General features: G+C 40.2%; 2 protein-coding genes across 5 annotated transcripts in view; one reads left to right on the top strand and one right to left on the bottom strand.

Moving 5' to 3' along the window:
- Window positions 1-5,509, bottom strand: part of LOC134498891 (zinc finger protein 318-like) — a 34,124-nt gene extending 28,615 nt beyond the window's left edge. For all 3 annotated transcript variants that reach the window (XR_010068070.1, XM_063305262.1, XM_063305274.1), the window contains exon 1: window positions 5,210-5,509. Coding sequence is in view for 2 of the 3 variants with exons in the window: in XM_063305262.1 (XP_063161332.1) it covers window positions 5,210-5,437 (228 nt within the window). In the remaining variant the exon portion in view is untranslated. The remainder of the gene's footprint in view (window positions 1-5,209) is intronic.
- A 4,594-nt stretch (window positions 5,510-10,103) lies between these two features.
- ABCC10 (ATP binding cassette subfamily C member 10) overlaps window positions 10,104-18,929 on the top strand; it is a 28,454-nt gene continuing 19,628 nt past the window's right edge. The window contains exons 1-4 of one of the 2 annotated variants that reach the window (XM_063305381.1): window positions 10,104-10,293; window positions 12,493-12,694; window positions 13,784-15,155; window positions 16,718-16,945. In XM_063305381.1, coding sequence (XP_063161451.1) covers window positions 12,534-12,694; window positions 13,784-15,155; window positions 16,718-16,945 — 1,761 coding nt within the window. In that variant the 5' untranslated portion in view covers window positions 10,104-10,293; window positions 12,493-12,533. The remainder of the gene's footprint in view (window positions 10,294-12,492; window positions 12,695-13,783; window positions 15,156-16,717; window positions 16,946-18,929) is intronic. The other variant, XM_063305388.1, reaches the window with a different exon arrangement.

The raw sequence follows: 18,929 nt of genomic DNA, 5'->3' as shown, positions 1-18,929 counted from the left end.
TCAAAATATATACATTTTAATGTTCATGATTCACACTGATGTAAAATTTTTCTACATTCATGAATATATTTAGAGAGAAAATATTTATAAATTCTTAAATAAATTTTAAAAGAAAATTAACTTTTATTACAGTAATTTGCTTTTTATTTCATTGGTTACACAGTTCTAATCAAAACCACAGTAAAAATGAAAGCAAAAATTAAAATTATGATTACTTTCATTTTCAGCAAATACAGAAAGTAGAGGGAAACAAGGAAGGTGAAACTGTGTAAAATAAGTTAGATGTTTTAGTGTATTTTCTTACCTTCTGAGTCATAATGCCTAATGTGAAAAAAAAAACCTAGTGTACTGCATCACTATAATAAAGCCACTGAAGGAAGAAAGAAAAGTTTAAATACTGCAGGAAGAAAAGGGACAGTATAGAAGAACTGAGAAATAAAACATTATTTCAGGAATTCTGATTCAGATTTGCCTCTTTATGAAATGGACCTAAAAAGTAATGACAATGAAACTAAATAGGTTCCAACCCAACCTCACTGGAAAATGACTGAACTCTGATGATGAAAGGCAAAATGATGTTGTCTTTAAATATTTATATTAAAAAATCTATACAATATAACATATTTTACATCACACTGAGAGGCCTCTCATTTTTCCCTCAAATATTCCAGATCAGGTATTTGAGGTGTATTGACACAAATTATAAAAAACAAGCTGCATTATAAAGCTTTATTAAAATAAAAATAAACATGCTAAATTAGATTCCTAAGGAATCAGGAAACGTTATCATGTAGATTAGATTAATTTGCACAGGAAATTCTTTCAGAAAATTCCTGTTCAAAAATTTTTGGAAAACAAACTTCATTGGGCAAAGCACTCCTGTACTTTGACCAACTGGACTCCTATTTATAAGTAGTTACAAAATAATTGCTTCATATTAAAATATTTAATTTTTAAAAAATAGTAATCTGGATTTGATCATAAGAACAAAGAAATTATTTACAGAGAAGACAAGTATTTCGAGTAAAGAAGATGACCAATTAACAAGATGCTGTGTGAAATGTGGACCAAAAGTATACTGCATCCCATAGAAAACAATATGGGTATAATTCCATTTATCTTACTTGATGTGCTGTTTTAGAACATACACTGAATTAAGTTTTAAATTAAGAAAACAATTTAATATTTTCTTTAAAATGAAGAATGCATATGTGGCCATGCATGCAAGCACATAAATTCACAAATATTAAAGTAATTAAATTAACTTTGTTCAAAGCAATACTCATTGGCAAACCACCAGGATTAGTAAAGTTGCTAGGTAGTGTGTGAAATTCCCAATCAAAAGATGGGGATCCAGTCTACAGCTGCTGCTTTCTAGAGGGTTTGAAAACTCATCAGTTCTCCTTACTTTAAATCAAAGCTTTAATTTAATTTGCTGATTAGCATTTGGAAGCTATAGTCTATTGCCAACAGTTTTATTTAAAACAGCTACCGTATACGATTAAGGTATGTTGCAAGCCACCTTAGGAGCACTATGATTTTGGAAAGTTGTTCAGAAATTATTTTTAAAAGAAAAAACAGGTGATTATATGCAGGAAAAATGCATCTTGAGCTCAAATGCATTTTGAATAGCAACAATCATGAAAAGCTAGATCCTATCCCTGTGGTTTAACTAGTAAATAAACTCCTAGGTATTTTCTGTAATGTTATGTTTAATAAATCTAATCAAATATTTTCAAGTAAGCTTGATTAGTTCTATGTACTGAGATACTAATTTAAAACTTGAGTTGTGCAGCTATTGTAATATAGTGATAGAAGCAAAACCTAAAGGTAAATTGAGCAGAAGGATACAGCAAAACCCCAAATGAATAAACAACTGTTATAACACAGTGGATGTAGTTGAAGGCAGGTGGGCAATTACAAGATTCCCCACTTTGGGGAAAAAGCAGTTCAGATTGCTTCAGACATGCTCATTAATCTACATAAGCGTATCATTAACGTGAGTAGGATTTCATAAACATCACCAATTCAACACATTTGTGTAATGTACTATCACAGTCAACATTACAACCCTAGCTGTTAAACTCCTTAATCTTACTGAAAAGCCATTTATGCCCCTTCTCATATAGGTAGTGGATATTTTTAACTTCTAATCTGGATACTGAATGCTAGTTATCACTGTATTTTTCAGTCCTGTTTCCAAAATGTTCCATTTGTTTGTAAATAAGTAAAATCTTATCTGGAGTCTTGTATTATGCTGAGTTATATGATTTGTTGACTTTGGTTTAGCATGTGATGTAAATTCAGCCACTGTGGTTGTAAGTGATATTTGATGCCTTAGTATATTCTGTTACCTGAAGCCATCAGTTCTGATGAGTCAGCTACAGTTATTAAACTAATGACTTGTGTCAGTTATTTCCATTTAGATATACAAAGAGAAATTCTACTGAGTTCATCTGACACTCTGAACTTTAAGCCAGAATCTTTTATTTGGTTGAGAGAATCATAACACTCCTAAGCAAGAGACCCAAAGAGGAAGTATGAGGTTCATTATTCTCTGGGTTCTTTCTTCCAGGGTCCCAACAAATACTTTTCAGTACAGTATGTATATGCTGTATATACTGTAATTCTGATCTATATACTATAGAAGCACTCTATCCCTAACTACTTTCACGTAATATCATAAACCTGCTTATGGCATCCACACAGTAAACTGCACTTCAGGTGTCATAACAAACTATACACAGCAATAACTTATCACTCCCTCTCTCTCACACGACTGGAGTATCAGTAAATTTTGCACCAGCAAGCAAACCTCTCCCTCCTCCCTTGTTTTACAAATACCATTAAAAACAAATCATGGTTACAGCTTGTGGATAAGGCACTCAATCCATCCTTCCTTCCTACAATCCAAACTACAATATGGATTTAGACAACACATCAAATCATATTACAAAATGCCTCATCTTAATGTACAAACTAGATTTCTTTTATGGTTTCTGAACAAAGTATTAAGCTTTCCTCTATAAAGACATGAAAGGATTTATAATCTACAATCTCAGTAGAACATCCAAATTAAAGTGAGTTATGATTATTTCAGACCCTACAAAAAACTCTGACTCTAAAATCTCATTAAAGAGCCACACACCTTAGTGGTGCATAAGTGTAACAACCGCATATCCTATGATTTTTTACTAAGTGTCATACAAACATGGCTAAGGTCTCTAATTTCAATGTCTATCCTCACAGCTGTCTATACAAATATCGAAGAATCTAAGATTATCCATAGAAGAGTCTAAGATTTTCCATAGAAGAGTCTAAGATTTTTTGCAATTGTATGATTTGCAAAACACTGATATCTAAGCTCTAAGCAGCCTATATTACACATTTTGCTAATGGCATATTTTAAGTTTAAATTAAAAGTTAAAATAATAGATTAGATGCCAAAGGCAGCAATCCTAATATTATGCTTACATATCATGTCAAACACTGACTTGTTTTAAGCAAGATCTATTGAATCAGCTATGAGTTCACATATTGCACTAAGGCTCAACACACCACATAATGGATTTCTGTGATGTATGAATCAGAAAATTCTTACTAGAAAACGAGTCCTATTTAACACAGGAAACTTGCTTTTAACTAACATTTATGATTGCACAGTTATCTTTACAGAAATACCAAAGATTAAAGATGTTGGAAGGTTAAAACTGCCAAGTAGCAGCAATACACAATAAAAGAAGTATCCCAAAGATAAATAAAAATGACATAATCATAACTTGTTTTGTAAAAATTATTTGTATTTTATACTAATAAATTATCAATGCAAACAAAATGTTATTAACAATCTCATGGTAAAATATCTCCATTTCTATAAATAAACTTAACACTCTCTAAGATTAAAGATGTTTAATCTCACTAATTTTACCAACAATTATTTTTCTTTTCTGAAAGTCAGAAAGAAAAACGAATTCATACAGCTAACATATGATTATTTAGAAGTAATTCTCAATATGTTTAGAGGCGTTCACTCACAGATATGCTTAGGTTTGCATTCTCAGATGAATATCATAACCTAATTCTATAATGGCCAGCCAGCATAATACTTCTTCTAATATTTACTTCCAGGTAAGTCTGCATAAGATTGAAGCAGTTGTCATCCTTGCATATATTCTGTCACTGTTTTTTCTTAACCTTAACTATTCTCTCATATAGCGTACTTCTCCAAATGGTAGTCTACATTACTGCTACATTAATACCCCTTATTATTTTCAGATGAAATACTTTTCAAGTAATTACATTATAGATGCAATCTTCGTTTGAATCGCTTTATGTTCATTCAATTGGCCATTACAATTCAGTAGAAATATTAAAGTGTCTTATGCCATAACAATAATCTACAGTCAATCTTTCAAAGTTGCCTCTACTTCTTACAAGTTGTATTATAAAGAACAAGTGAAAAAACATTCTGAGCACCAACATCAACATGGCACCCAATTTTATACTATACTAAATTTGGCCTTACTCCCAAACAGAGCCCAAGAAGGACTGCACCCTTATATGACAAAAACATGCAGGCTGTCCAGAGTACACTTTACTGAGCTCACTAGCTCAGAGTAGAGGGGAAAAGAACTGCACTTTTAGGTGTCTTCATACAACACACTTAAGCCACGGGTTGCATAACCAAGGTTTACTAAGTGCCTGAATTCCCACAACAAATCCGCAGAAGCCACAATGGCTTGATAATACACTAAGCCACAAACAAGGGACGCGCGTTTTGGCTTAGCAGCTTGTGCGAACCTCAGTCACGTGTCACTGATTTTCCTACTTTGCAAAAAGCGGACACGTTTTCCTGATTCCCACGGGGCCCTTCCAGGTTTGCTTTAAAGGTGTACTGCGGCCGAAATTTACGTTTCTACGTGCAACCTTGTAGGAAATGCCAGCCATTGCTCAGCTCTAGCCCGGAGACATAATCCTGGCGGGCAGAAAGCGGGTTTCCTGGGACATGAAGCAAGAATGCTCTGGCCGCGAACACTTGGGAGCGTCTAAAGGAAGGCGAACGGAGAGGGAACCGTTACCACAGACTTGGGAAGCCATGGGGAACGCGGGGCGTGTGTTACGAGGCCGAGTCCTCAAAAGGCCGCTACCCAGGTAATACCGCTGTCCCGCTGCCCGGGCTTCTCCGACTCCTCCCTCAAGGAGAGCGTACCCTACTACTGCGACGCGGGGACGGCGAGCGACGAGAAGAGCGACTGCTGGACGGCGAGCGGTGACGGCGGCCCCGCGGAGACGGAGAACGGGAGCGGCGCGGGCTACGGCCTCGAGTCGACCCGGAGGTTACTGCACCGGGCCGGGAACATCGGGACCCCGAGCTACTGTTCTCTTTGGACCGGCTGGAGATCATGCTCGAGCGGCCGCAACCGGAACGGTACATCATGCAGAGAGCGGCGGCATAAAGGACTCCCGAGGCCTCTCACCCCTTGCTCGCTCTCGCGCTAGTCATTCTCTCGCTTGACCACCCGCCCCCTCCCAGCCCGCGCAGAATGCGCGTGCGCACCAGGCGCCAAGGTCCGGAAGCTTTCTGCGGGTGCCCTTTCAAGATGGCGGGAGGAAGTGCGAGTCGCGTGAAGAAGGCGCCGCGAGATCTACAAACCGAACGCGGTGTGGGTGGAAGGAGTGGGATGGTGGATGGCGTTTGCCTTGCTTGTGGAATGACAGAGCTGCTCGCGATTTGGTCCCCCTGAAAGACAGCATCTCCCTTGCTCTTTTTAGTACCTCATTCTTGCTGGATCTCGGGTCCTTTGCCTGCAATAGTAGCCGCGTAAAAAAAGATCGTAGAACCTCGTGGTACCTTAAAGGCCTGATACACTTATTGGAATGGGTATTTTCATTCACAGGAGCCGTAGTCGCAACGATGCTCCAGAGGATAGGGATGCGTTTACGTTTATGGGGTAAATGCTGCAGGCAAACAAACTTTCCACTTGAAAGTGTAATCATGTTTGTTTTTTGATAGTGTCACCTGCAAATGGGTCTCTCAACTCTATGCAAGTATCCACAAAAACAGTTTTACAGAATTCAGTTGCATAAACGAATGTGAATTATGTTTTGTTTAATTATTTGTCAAATTTATATGGATGCCCATCTTACTTGAAGTGACTCTGGGCGGTGTAAAACAAATAAATATATAAAAACATTAAAAATATAAAACAGTCATTATTAAAAATACCATCAGAAACAGGAGAGAGTAAATTAAGCACAATAATATAACCATCTTACAATATCCCTGGTCCTCTGGGACCCCCAGGCCTGATGACAAAGCCGGGTCTTGAGGGACTTACGGAACTTTAACATGGATGGAGCTAACCTCACTTCAGGGGGAGCATGTTCCATAATGCAGGCACCACTGCAGAGAAGGCCCATCTCCTGGAACCCAAAGTATGCCCTCTCTGCCAGTTCTACTGAGACAGGCAAATGTAATTGGGGAGAGGTGGTCCCTCAGATAACCCTGACCTAAGCCATGAAGGGCTTGAAAGGTTAAAACCACCTTGAATTGGACCCAGAAGCAAACTGGCAACCAATGCAGTTCTCAGAGCAGAGGTGTGACGTGCTGTTCTGGAAGCACACACAAGTGCCCATGCCACTGCATTCTGCACCAGCTGAAGCTTCCAGATACTCTTAAGGACAGCTCCATGCAGACTGCGTTACAGTAATCCAATTGAGGTGACTAAGGTGTGAGTGCCTGAGCAGAGAACAGGCACAACTGGTACACAACACAAAGCTGTGCAAAGGCCCTCCTAGCCACAACTGCCACCTCTTCCTTGAGCAGGAGTCCAGGAGGACCCCGAGATTGCACACTGGGTCTGTCTGGGGCAGTGCAACTCATCCAGCACCAAAGATAGCCTAGTCTTAGAACTGGCAGGCCCCAAAACCCAAAGCCACTCAGTCTTGCCAGCGTTCAGCTGAAGCCTGTTGTTCCCCATCCAGACCCTCACAGCTTCCAGGCACTGGCATTGCTTAATTTGCATGGGGCAGAGAGAGATAATTGGGTAACATCAGCATACTGATGATACCTCACCCCATGGCAACGGATGAGCTCACCCAATGGTTTCATGTAGATGTTGGAGAGGAAAGAGCACCAAAGGGCTGAAGGCGAGACCTCTCCTCCCCAATCGCCACTGACTGGAATTGACTGACCCTGGAGAAAGGAGGCAAACCAGCCCAACACTGGCCACCCCCAATCCTCTGAGCCAATCCAGAAGGATACCACAGTCGATGGTCTCAAAGGCCGCAGAGAGGTCAAGTAGGGCAAGGATGGATGCACAACCCCCATCCCACCCTTTGGTCATTGTCATTATTATACTTCTAATCTGCCTAATTATAACCCACTTTTTTTGGATGGATTATAACATTGTAAGAAAAAGCACTAAAACGTTTTCAAAAAAAGATGGCCTGCAGTAGAAAATGTATATGTACTGTAATACATTTGACAGAGTTTAAGATGCCACAACACTTTCCTGTATTTTTGCTGTAACACAAGTAGTGCTTCTCAACAAGGCTTCCCACTAGCAACTGAAAGGCTTGAGTGGAGAATCTATTTACCAAGGACCCTATTCTGTGTGGTATATAAAGGGCTCTTTTACACAGCAGTCATAAGCTGCTTTCTCTGGTGTTATAATAGCTGGAGCTGGCTTGAGACATTGCTGTCCAGATTTCAATCCATTCTTCAGCTATGGCAACTATGCTGGTCAGTTGTTCTGTCTGGACAGTGGTTACCAAGGCACCCAACTGACGGATTCCCCTGCTTCTTTATCCCTCCTATCCATGCTGGGAAAGCAAGCGCTCTGGCCACACACAATTTCCAGTGATAGGCTTTTTGTATGAACCCCCCCTTCCCCCTCATATCTGACACTTTCCTATTCACTGCATCCAGAAGTGGCTGGTGAAAAACAGTAACGCCACAGGTGTACCTAACTTCTTGTCACTTGGGCTAGAAGGGAAAACTGATGGAACTCTTAGCAATTTACCCAATAAAAGAAAAAAATCCATGTTTCATTGGTTCATCTGTGAACATGGTTAAAAAAAAAAAGGTACCGACCTATCAGTAGGGAGGGAAAAAGTCCAGTGGTTCACTGGGTCCTTTCTGACCAGCTATCACTTGCTCTAATCACTGGTACATTGATTGCAGGTGCAGATAAGAATTGGTGAACTGGTACTTCATTTATCAGAAGGAAATATAATACCTGGAACCTGTGGGGTTCAGGCTTTACACGAGTGTGTTCCTGCCCTTGACAAAAAGGATCCCTGAAATGGCCATGGAGTGGAGTGAACAATGACAAGGGGGAAGGTGTCTACTAGTGGCTCTGTACAGTGACCAATAAATGCAGACATTGCCTAGATTGAACTAAAGCCACCAGAAAATACTGCGTTTGGAGTGGAACAGGAAAATGCAGTTGAGGCTGCCTCCATGCAGCTGAAGATAATGTCTGTTCAAGCCCTCTGAATGCAACTATTCAATGTTGCCTACCCACAATTAGTGGGCCATGTGTGGAAGAGCCCAAAGAGATGCAGGCGAAAAGTGACGGTGATCAGGGCAGCAGCACATGGTATGAATGAATCATTAATAAAATATTCAGCCTCTGGCAGCGGCCAGATAGATCCTCCCATAAAAGTCTAAAAGGATATAGAAGCTTCAAAAGACCTATCAGCCCATTCTCATATATGATTTACCATTACTACCAATTTTGTCTCTTAAAATAGCAGATCAACTGTTCAGAAGCAGCCTTATCTATTAAAATATGAGCATTAATATATTATTATTATAACAATGCAGAGTCACTGGCAGTCAGGCAGCATATAAATGTATTAATTATTAAATTAAATATTTGAAATATAAACTATAGAAGTGCAATTTTTTAAAAAATTAAGTGGTCAATTTCAACATTTATTCATATAAATTGTCTTCATAATTCTTAAATTTGTATTACTCTGACTTCTTTCCCATTTGATAACTTCTTGTTTCTAAGTCTAAGCATTATTTATTTGTTTGTTTACTTAAAGAGATTTATATGGCCGCCCAACTCAATGACTCTGGGCGGTTTACAAAAATAAAACCCCATACACACATACACACGCACACACAGTTTCTACACGGTTTGGCTACCAAAATTCAGTGACATAATTTGGCAGCAAACCATATCACCATCAGCTTTCTTGGCAAATGAGAAGGGTCAAATGAAACTGCTTGCAGTCCACAAGCTACCTTCCCAAGCCTTAGAGAGCTGTCCCTACAGGTACAAATTTGTAAGCAACGTTGCTAGTAACTCAGAAAATTCCACATTATATCTTATTGAAGTATAATTTCGAATCAAATGCTAGGATCCGTTAAGGGACATAAATTTACCATCTAGTAAAGTTGCAACTTCTTCAGTTTTCGTGAAGAATGTATGCTAAGTATTTGACTGAAATCTTTACTGAGAAGGTAAGTGAACATTTAATCCACTCGGCCCTCATGCTGGTATAAAGTTGTTGTTGTTGCTGTTGAGCTTTCTTCTAAACAGCAGAGGCCGCTAGACTGGAAAATAAATCCTACAGTATTTGGAGTACAAAGCACTCATAGAGGAAAAAAAAAGGGTAGAACAACACACTTATCATTTCCTGTTCAGTTTAAAGTTATTCAAGAAACCATTATGAGAATGGTGCCTTAAGATTTGCTGTCACATGAGGTGAACTTTGTATGGTTTAACTAATTTTTTTTCTGCATTCGCCATGGTAGTATGAATAAAGACATAAACATACAGTAACCACAGCGTGCGAAACATTGGCTACGATGAACAGCAGACCACACAAACTTTCCTCTCCGCAGACGCAAACTTTTAACAAGGAAAGCGTGTATGTGTATTAATTTTAAAAATAGGTAACCTAATATTTCTATTTCAACCAATCAATTCATAATTAAAACGTGATAGTGGCTTCACCTGCAAAATCTTGTTTTCTAAAAACCATACTAGGATTTCTCAGAAGCGGGGAAATTCTATTCTGTAAAATTTGTAGATCTCACCTTGTCTCCGTCAGCAGGTCTTTCTTTCGACCCTCTAACGCGCAAACCAAAACAAGGCAGCAAAAGAAATCCGGAAGTTGCGTCCCCAACTTTTATAAGACGGGTGTTAAGGTTTAGGAAAGAAATCCGGCTTTCGAGTTCCGGTTTGGCGTTTTCTTCTTTGTGAATGAAGCGGACGACCTGATGAGAAGTGGTACAGATCAGTCCTCCGACCCATGAAGCCGAGGTCACGGGAGGTATGTATGTGAGGTATCCGAGCCTGTGCATGCACCATAGTAGATTAAATGTACACCATTTGTAATGTGCATGAGCATTCCGGTCAAGGCCGTTTTATGTGCCCCTGGCAGAGCGGATGGGCAGGTATCGCCTTTAAGCCTCCTGTATGAACGACTTCGGCTGATTCCGGAAAGCTATGCAGGGGCGACAGTGAAGCTGGTAGTTTTTGGATGGGAGATCACCAGGAAAGCTTGACTCCCGGTGGCTTAGTGGTCTCTTGGCAGCAATACGGTTTGCCGTTGTTTTCTTCCTGATATTTTTTTTAGCTTTCCAGTCTATCTTGCAAACCTGTTAATGTACTCCTTAAAGGGCTTCCCATCAAACCAAACTGGGCACCAATCCTTATGCTTTGCAGGGAACCTTCATTTCTCGCCAAGTTTGCACAATATTTATTTATTTATATAGCAAATTTATATAGCCACCCATCTCACTGAACATAACTCTGGGCAGCATAAAACAAAGTTTGGTCTAGTGGTTAAGGCAACAGGCTAGAAACCATGACGCTGTGAGTTCTAGTCCCGCCTTAGGCATGAAAGCCGGCTGGGTGACCTTGGGCCAGTCACTCTCAGCCCAACTCACCTCGCAGGGTTGCTGTTGTTGGGAGAAAACAGGAGGAGGAAGGAGTATTAGGTAAATTTGCCACCTTGAGTTATTTATAAAAATAATAAAGGCAGGATAGAAAATAAATAAACAGTTAAAAACAATATAACAACCATTAAAAACAATTAAGCATAAATAAAAATAAAAAACAAGAATGCAGGAGATACAGATATTGAGGAAGGGTATTATACAGATAACCAGTTCACTTTTTACAGAGAGCTAATTTGATTACCATTTCAACTACTGCCACACAGTAGGATTCTTCTAGTTAATAAAGATTTTTAATAGGATGAAGTCAGGTTTTCCTGAGTTCTGACTCACGTAGTAAAGCATTTCAGTATTATTGTTGTATTTATGTATACCTGAAATTAATCCAGTGTTGGGAAAGTAATATAGTTACATTTCATATGTATGTCTGCTGTTGAAAAACTGAACTAAATTCACTGCCGGAATTATCTCAGGACTTAATATTACCTCACAGTAATATTTTAAATGAATTCTGCATGTCATATGGCCCCATGACATAGGAGATACTTTAAATGATCTGTGGTGGTCTCTCATGAAGGATACACAGGCTGCAAGTTTTCTCAGGATGAGAGCTTGTGGTCTCTCAGGAAGAATGCACAGACACAACTTCCTCGGGATGAGAGCCCCGATTCAAGCCGTAAGCTCTCTTTTATTATTCTCCCAGTTAAGCAAGTGCACTAAAACAGTAATTCACATAGCAGAAGGCTGATTGGTCTAAATAGCAATGCATACCTCATGTAACCCCCCTGATAGCCTCCTGGCACAGCTCAGGTTACAGCTCGTGTTGCCTTGTGAGGAAAGTTTTTGCTACAACCTTATCCACTATGGAAGTTCAAGGAAGGTTCAATGTAAATAAGCATCTCGCACAGCTGTCGTGGTTTGCCAACCAACAGCATACAATGCTCTCTACAATGATCTACCAACCTCTGGCAGCTGTTGCTATATGATAATCTATTGAGATATATGGAGCCATATGGAGCAGTTTAGGTTCATCATGCTACTGTAGCTCCAAAGAAAAAGTGGTTTTCCTCCTAGTTAAGCATGTGTAATGCAAGTACCACATCGAGGAATTTACATTGATCTCCATGTAAATGTAGTATGTATAATTTTGGCTACTCTTAGCTTACACAATGACAATTACATGTTTTCCTTGTTCGGGAGATTTCACATTTATTTATGGAACAAAATTATCAGTAGGGATCCTTTCATATATATGTCACTTTATGTCCCTCTTAAATTAAGCACAAAGGGAAGTTGTTGCTTCTTTCTTCTTTCTTGCACCACTTCCAAGCAGGTTGTATACAATATTCTGTTGCTATGATTATTCTGAATTGGCTTGCCCTTGTGCAATGGAAAAACATAGAAAATAGAGTTAATCAGTTTTCCTCTATATCAGCTTGAGTTCATTAATATAAAGAAGAGCAAGGGATATAGTAGGAAAATATTTTATAGTTCAGTTCAAATATTCTTTGGCTGAGGAACATTTTTAAGTACTTAATCCTTATTTATTTATTTGGTCCATTTTTCTTTAGGAATTGTTTTCTTTTACTGTTGTATTTTTTCCTGGAAGAAGATGGAAGAGATTCTGGCTAATCTATGTGGGACTAGTCCCATAGATCCACTTCCTCTCTGGGTTCATGGCAATGTTGGACACTGTTTTAACCAGCTGCTTTTAAATGTGGCTCCTCACGTCATCCTTGCTGTAATAAGCGCCTGCTACATAGGAACACCAAGGTACCTCGGGGGCTGTAAATTAACTCCTAACTCATAAAACAGTATCTTTTATTTAATTTTAAATAACTGTGTGCTGCCCTCTTGTACTCATACTAACAGCATACTATGCATTATGTTTTCATTATGCAAATGACCCCCTGCAGTCAGTTGACTCATTCTTATGTCCCAATAGTAGACAACCCAGGATGGCTGGATCTGGCATGCAACAGTAATTTTTTAGTCTTCCCAACCACCATAAAGAAGGCTGGGAAGCCTCCACTTCCCTCTCCATTTCCTGTCTTCATTCATTCATTTCTACAGGTGGGCATGACCAGAGTTGGTGCCACTTAGCCTCCCTTCTTGGGAATCCGATCCATCCCCATAATTTTCCTGTATTTTTATTCCTCTGTCACTAGGAGCCAGGGGAGAAGAGGATTAAAACTACTAAGGAGACAGAGATGGAAATTAGAGAGTCCTCATTTTCACAGGTCTCTCTGGGAAGTTGTCTCAGACTCCAGATTGTTTATACAGGGGAGTTAGCTCTCAGGGGTAATTAATTTAGCCACAAACAAGATCTGTTACCTAACACTCTGGGTTAGCTAAAATGGTCATTTGTGTGGGTTAGAAAATGTGTATGGCACACTTATCTGTCCCCCCACCTCCCCAATGTACCCAATAAAGTATTTGCAAACAAAGCCATTCTTTTCCCAAAGAGTGGCTGCCTTTGGTGATTGACTAAAGCTGTTCAGATTAAGTGAAGGTTCATTTTTTACACTCATGTACACATACATATGTATAAATGCAAACATTTATGTGGAGAGGGAGAGATACTGAGGCATCCTGGAGAACTTTCAGAGGGAGGAATTCTGGGTTATTAGAATAAGTATCTACACAAACATGGTTCAAGAGATGAATCATTCTTTTTTCATTAAATAATACAAATGTTCTCGAACAACACTCCAGACAGAACAGTTTTTTGCATGAATTACCATGTACTTCAGAAACTGGGCTATGAGGAATATACTATTTCAAGAATGAGGGGGAAAAGGACATTAGAAGAATGGTACGATACCAATTTAATGCTTTCTCTTTTTTTTTCTCCTTTATTAGGTCTTTTGGCTCACAGAATGCATACAGACCTGGGTGGAAATGCAGAATTGCTGCATCTTTTACCCTTGCTGGTTTGTCCATCCTTGATATAATCCCAGCAATCCTTTGGCCACAGAAATTGGATCCTTTCTGCCTAAAAGTTCTAACAAGTGGCACAGCTGCACTGGCATGGCTTAGTCACAGCTTGGCACTTCTTGCTCTCTACAAGTCTCCATACAGTTTCAGCCGTGGTCCTGCAGTCCTGCCAATCCTTGCCTTCTTTCCAGTCCCATCTCTTATTATCACATTGGTATGGCGCTGCCAGACTGAGTTGGGTGAGCAGCCTCTTCAACTTGCCTCAGCCCTCAGAGTCATTATTCTGTGCCTCCAGTTAGCTTTCCTACTGCTCTATCTCATTGGGTATATCATCCCTGTAGTCAGTAGGCAAGACTTTTTCTCTGTCAATGACTCCTGGCAGCATGAACCCTTGATTACAACCACACAGATCTCTGAATCCACTTGGGAGGCAGTGGCAGAGGATGGTGAGAGCTGGCTTTCACGTTTCTCATATGCTTGGATGAACCCTCTTATAAAGCGAGGCTACCAGTGGAAGCTGAATAAGCCACAGGATGTCTATCAGCTCCCTCAACGACTGCAGGCCAACAGAGTCTGTGAGCACTTCTACTCCTGTTGGCTGGAAAAGGCAGTTCTCAGTTCAGAAAATGGAAGGATATCTTCCACAAATAGCTTCTTTGCCAAAAGTGATGTAAGACATGATGGACTTCCAGCAGGTCCTCAAAACACTCCCAAACCTGTACGTCTCCTGTCAGTGCTGCATGCAGCTTTTGGCATGCGCTATTACAGCCTGGGCTTTCTGAAATTGGCTGGCAGTCTCTTGGGATTCTCCGGGCCTCTGCTTTTAAACCTGTTGGTCAGTTTCATGGAGTCACATCAAGAACCTCTTAGCCATGGGGTGTTGTATGCACTGGGACTGTTTGCTGGTTCCTTCCTGGGTGCCATTTTACGTAACCAGTTTAATTATGAGATAAACAAAATTATACTTACTGTACGCACTGCAGTTATCTCAGCCATCTACCAGAAAGCTCTCCGGGTGAATGGAAGTAGTCTGGCTAGCTTCACCACAGGTGAAATTGTCAACTTTATGAGCACTGACACTGATAGATTAGTCAACTTCTGCTTCAGTTTCCATGAGCTATGGAGTCTTCCTTTTCAATTTGCTGTCACACTCTACCTCTTATATCAGCAGGTAGGCATAGCCTTCCTGGGTGGGCTGGCTTTGGCTATGCTACTTGTGCCCATTAATAAAGTTATTGCTAATTGCATCATGGAGAAAAACAAGGAGATGCTGAAGCACAAAGACATACGTGTCAAGGTGAGGTGAGAATATATGACTTTGTAATGGTTCTGGTACATATATGCCCATCACACTATTCCCTTTTGGGGTAAACAACATTATGTACTATGATGTTCAGAAAAGGAATGAGAAATAGTGGGCAAAAAAATGGTAAGATTGGCTTTAAGTCCATTAAGTATTAATAATAAAAGTGCTAGATAGTAGAAATGATAATCAGATCTACATGATTTATCTGCTGTGGCCCCTGCCCTGTGGAACACTTCCCCCAGAGGTGAGGCAGGCCCCCACTCGCAGCCTTCTGGAAAGGGGTGAAGACCTGGCTCTGCCATCTCGCTTGGGACGGGAGGAGGGGTAATCAATCCTGGGGGTGGCTAGCACCTTGAAGAGGCCCCTGTGAATTACAAGAATTTAAGAACTTTTTAACATCCCCATCTTGGATTTTATATTTATATTATTTAAGAATACTGTTTTTATTGTATTTTAACCTGTATTTATTTGTTTTATTGTAACCACCCAGAGTCAGTCTTTCAACTGAGATGGGTGGTGACAAAATTCGAAATATAAATAGTGGTGAACCAGCAATATAAGCCAAGAGAAAGTATCTCACAGGGTAATATGGCCCAAAGACTGCCCTAGCCAGTATAAGGGTCTACATTTGGCTCAGATGTAAGTTCAAGTTCCCAAGAGAAAGGGACATTGAAATCATCAGATCCACAGGTACGAAGCAGAACTCATGCCCAGTTTCATTCCTTTAGACAAGGCTTTAGATAAAGGTTTTAGTGGAGAATTTTCTAGTAGTGGAATGTGGTTCGTATTAATCAAAAGAGTGCTATTCAGGTTTTCTGCTATTGGTTACTAAAATGTCTCCAGTTAGCACTGAGCTCCTTTAGAAACAAAATGTGGACTCTTCACAGAAGCAGCTTGCAATATACATGTTTCTACTGGCCTTCCAGGTTCAACATATGAGCACATTAAACAGATTTATTCATAGAATTGGGAGACAGCCAACTTCACATGAATGAAGACATCTACTTCATTCAGGAAATCTAAAGTTATTGCATCTCTAATAGATCATGATTCTGGAGATAATTACAGAAGTTAATACTTTTTGTATACAAAGTGTGTGCTCTACAGTGTACTTGGCCCCAAGGGAGGTCACCTTTTGTATAATATGAACTTTGAAAGGATTGGGGATTTTGGCTGTAGTAACTTAGGCTATTTCCTAATGAGGCTCTTCCTAACCAATGGCTCTGACCTATTAATGGAAGGTAATTGTTCTTTGCTTGCAACCTCCTACCTTTTTAAAATATTTATTTCATTACATTTCTTTGCGGAGATAAAGAAAATAGCCACACAAAACCTTTTGGTTGCTAATCTCTCCATCTTGAAGCCTCCCAGATAGATTTGCTCACTAATTTTCTTGCTCTGCTAGCACCAAAAAGGAAACATGGTTTGGGTTCCCTTGTGCCTGGTATGAGCAGCTTAAGGCTGCACTATAGTAGAAGATTCTGAGTGAAGGTCAGGGAAGAAATGTACCAACTGTGATTGTTCCACTACAGGTTCCTTTTTCTCTTTTACAGCTCATGACGGAGCTCTTGTGTGGCATGCGGGTGATCAAGTTTTATGCTTGGGAACAGCATTTTGATGCTCGAGTGAAGGCGTGCCGAGCCAAGGAGCTGAAGAGCCTGCGAGCAATTAAGTACCTTGATGCTGTGTGTGTCTACCTCTGGGCAGCATTGCCTGTGGTGGTCTCCATTGTTATTTTCATCACTTACGTTTTATTAGGACACCAGCTGTCTGCTACCAAGGTAAGAAGTGTTGCTGTTCTGAGCCAATCCTCCTCCTCTGTTATTCATTAGTGACCTGTTCATTTCCAGATTTGATGATTAGCTTGGTTAATATCTTACCTTTACATACAACAGAAAAACACACACACTGCTTAAGGAAGCTAACAACGATAGAATACCTTATTTGTGTGTGTGACTGCAATATTTATATGATACTGACACCACAAGGACTGCCAGTGATTTATTATTCATCAACTTGTGACTCTACGTGCTGCATCAGATTTACAAAACTGAACATAAAACCATTAAATCCAAAATACAGATACACAAATACTGTGGTGTCTGTATGACACAACCATGCCCAGTTTTAAAAATCATAAATACCCAACACTCATTAAAAGCTTTGTGATAAAACTCAGTTGTATGGCCTTTCTGAATATCATCAAGGGAGGTCACCATTTAGTTCTCTGGGGGCAAGCTATGCTATAGGGATGGAGTATAAGCTGAAGAACACAGAACTCTTATCCCCACTACTTCCACTTGAGAAGAGGGACTCTCAACAAGAAGTTTGCAACAAGCATACCAGATGGGATGGTTCTACCTGAAGGAGCTGATCCTGCAAGTATCCAGTTGCCAAGCCATAAAGGGCTTTATACGCTAAATTCAGCATTTTGAATTGTACTGAAAGCCTACTGGAGGTAGTACAAAACCAGTGTTATAGGACACTGGTGGTTCTCACCTGCCAGCAGATGAGCTGCTGCATTCTGTACCACTTGCAACTTTTGGTAATCTTCAAAGGCAGCCCCATGTAAACCACATTGCAGAAGTCAAGTCTAGAGGTGGTAAGGGCCCAGGTGGCTGTTGCCAGGGCTTCATGTTCCAGAAAGGGCTGCAACTGGTACACCAGACAAATCTGAGCAAAGGCCCTCTTCCTCCTGCCAATCTAGCAATAGCCATGAGTATAGTAGGGCCTCCTAGTCACAGGTCTATTCTTTCAGGATGAGTGCTTTGCCTTCCAGAGTTACCACCGGATAGTTTCTATACCAGCAGTGCCTTAATCTCAGCTTGGTTCTCCTGATCTAGTCCCTTACAGTACATTCTCAGTTTGGCCCAGGTGGCAATGTATAACTTACCCCAAACGGGCAACAACCTCTCCTGATAGCTTCTTGTAGATATTAAAGGCAGAGGGGAGTGTAATGAACCCTGCAGCACCCCACAAACAAGTAGCCACCTGTTCAACCTCTCCCCTACCCACCAACTGGTACTACCCCCTCAGGACCGAGCAGAAAAACTGCAGAACAGTGCTGTGTATTTCTAATTGTTGCAAGATATCACAACTGATGGTATTGAAAGTCACCAAAAGTCTAAAAGGGCCAGGAAGAATGCCTTATGCAGGTCCCAACAAGGCTCTAGGGCACTGAATCCAGTTTCTGTCCTATGCCTATGTTTGAATATTGATTGAAATGGCTCCGCATAATCTTATTTCCTCTAGAGCACTCTGTTGTTGCAGTCCTACCACACTGTCAAACTTTCCTAAAACGATAAGGCTGGAGACAGGCAATAGTTATCCAAATTGGTCAGATCCAGGGGACATTGCCAAAGTATGGAATTTGACATGCAAGACTGAAGTTTGTAAATCTCAAATTTCCCTTCCAATATGAAAATAAGTTTCTATGTCTAAATGTTATGCAGTAGAGTTCAGATATCTTGAGCAACTTAATATGCACATGTAAAAGAATAGTCACAACTTCCAAAGGCTGATATTTAGTGCCTTATATAGCTGATTAATTACAATTGCTGTTATGGTTCCATTTGGCTACTAATCTCTATTATATTTTCTTCTTCATCCAACTTCCATGTTCTTGCCACCTAAGAACAAGAATTCTTTCAAGTTCTAGACAGATACCTGCATTTGCTTCCTCTGCTTCATTTTCTACTGTGTCAAAGTGGTGTTGTATTAATTAGGTCAAAAGCTAGGTTTACCTCCCATTTAATCTTTTCTCTC

This window comes from Candoia aspera, chromosome 1, assembly GCF_035149785.1.
Source record: "Candoia aspera isolate rCanAsp1 chromosome 1, rCanAsp1.hap2, whole genome shotgun sequence".
NCBI classification, from domain to species: Eukaryota; Metazoa; Chordata; class Lepidosauria; order Squamata; family Boidae; genus Candoia; species Candoia aspera.
Note: the sequence above shows the minus strand (reverse complement) of the source record. Positions and strands in the feature narration are given on the sequence as shown.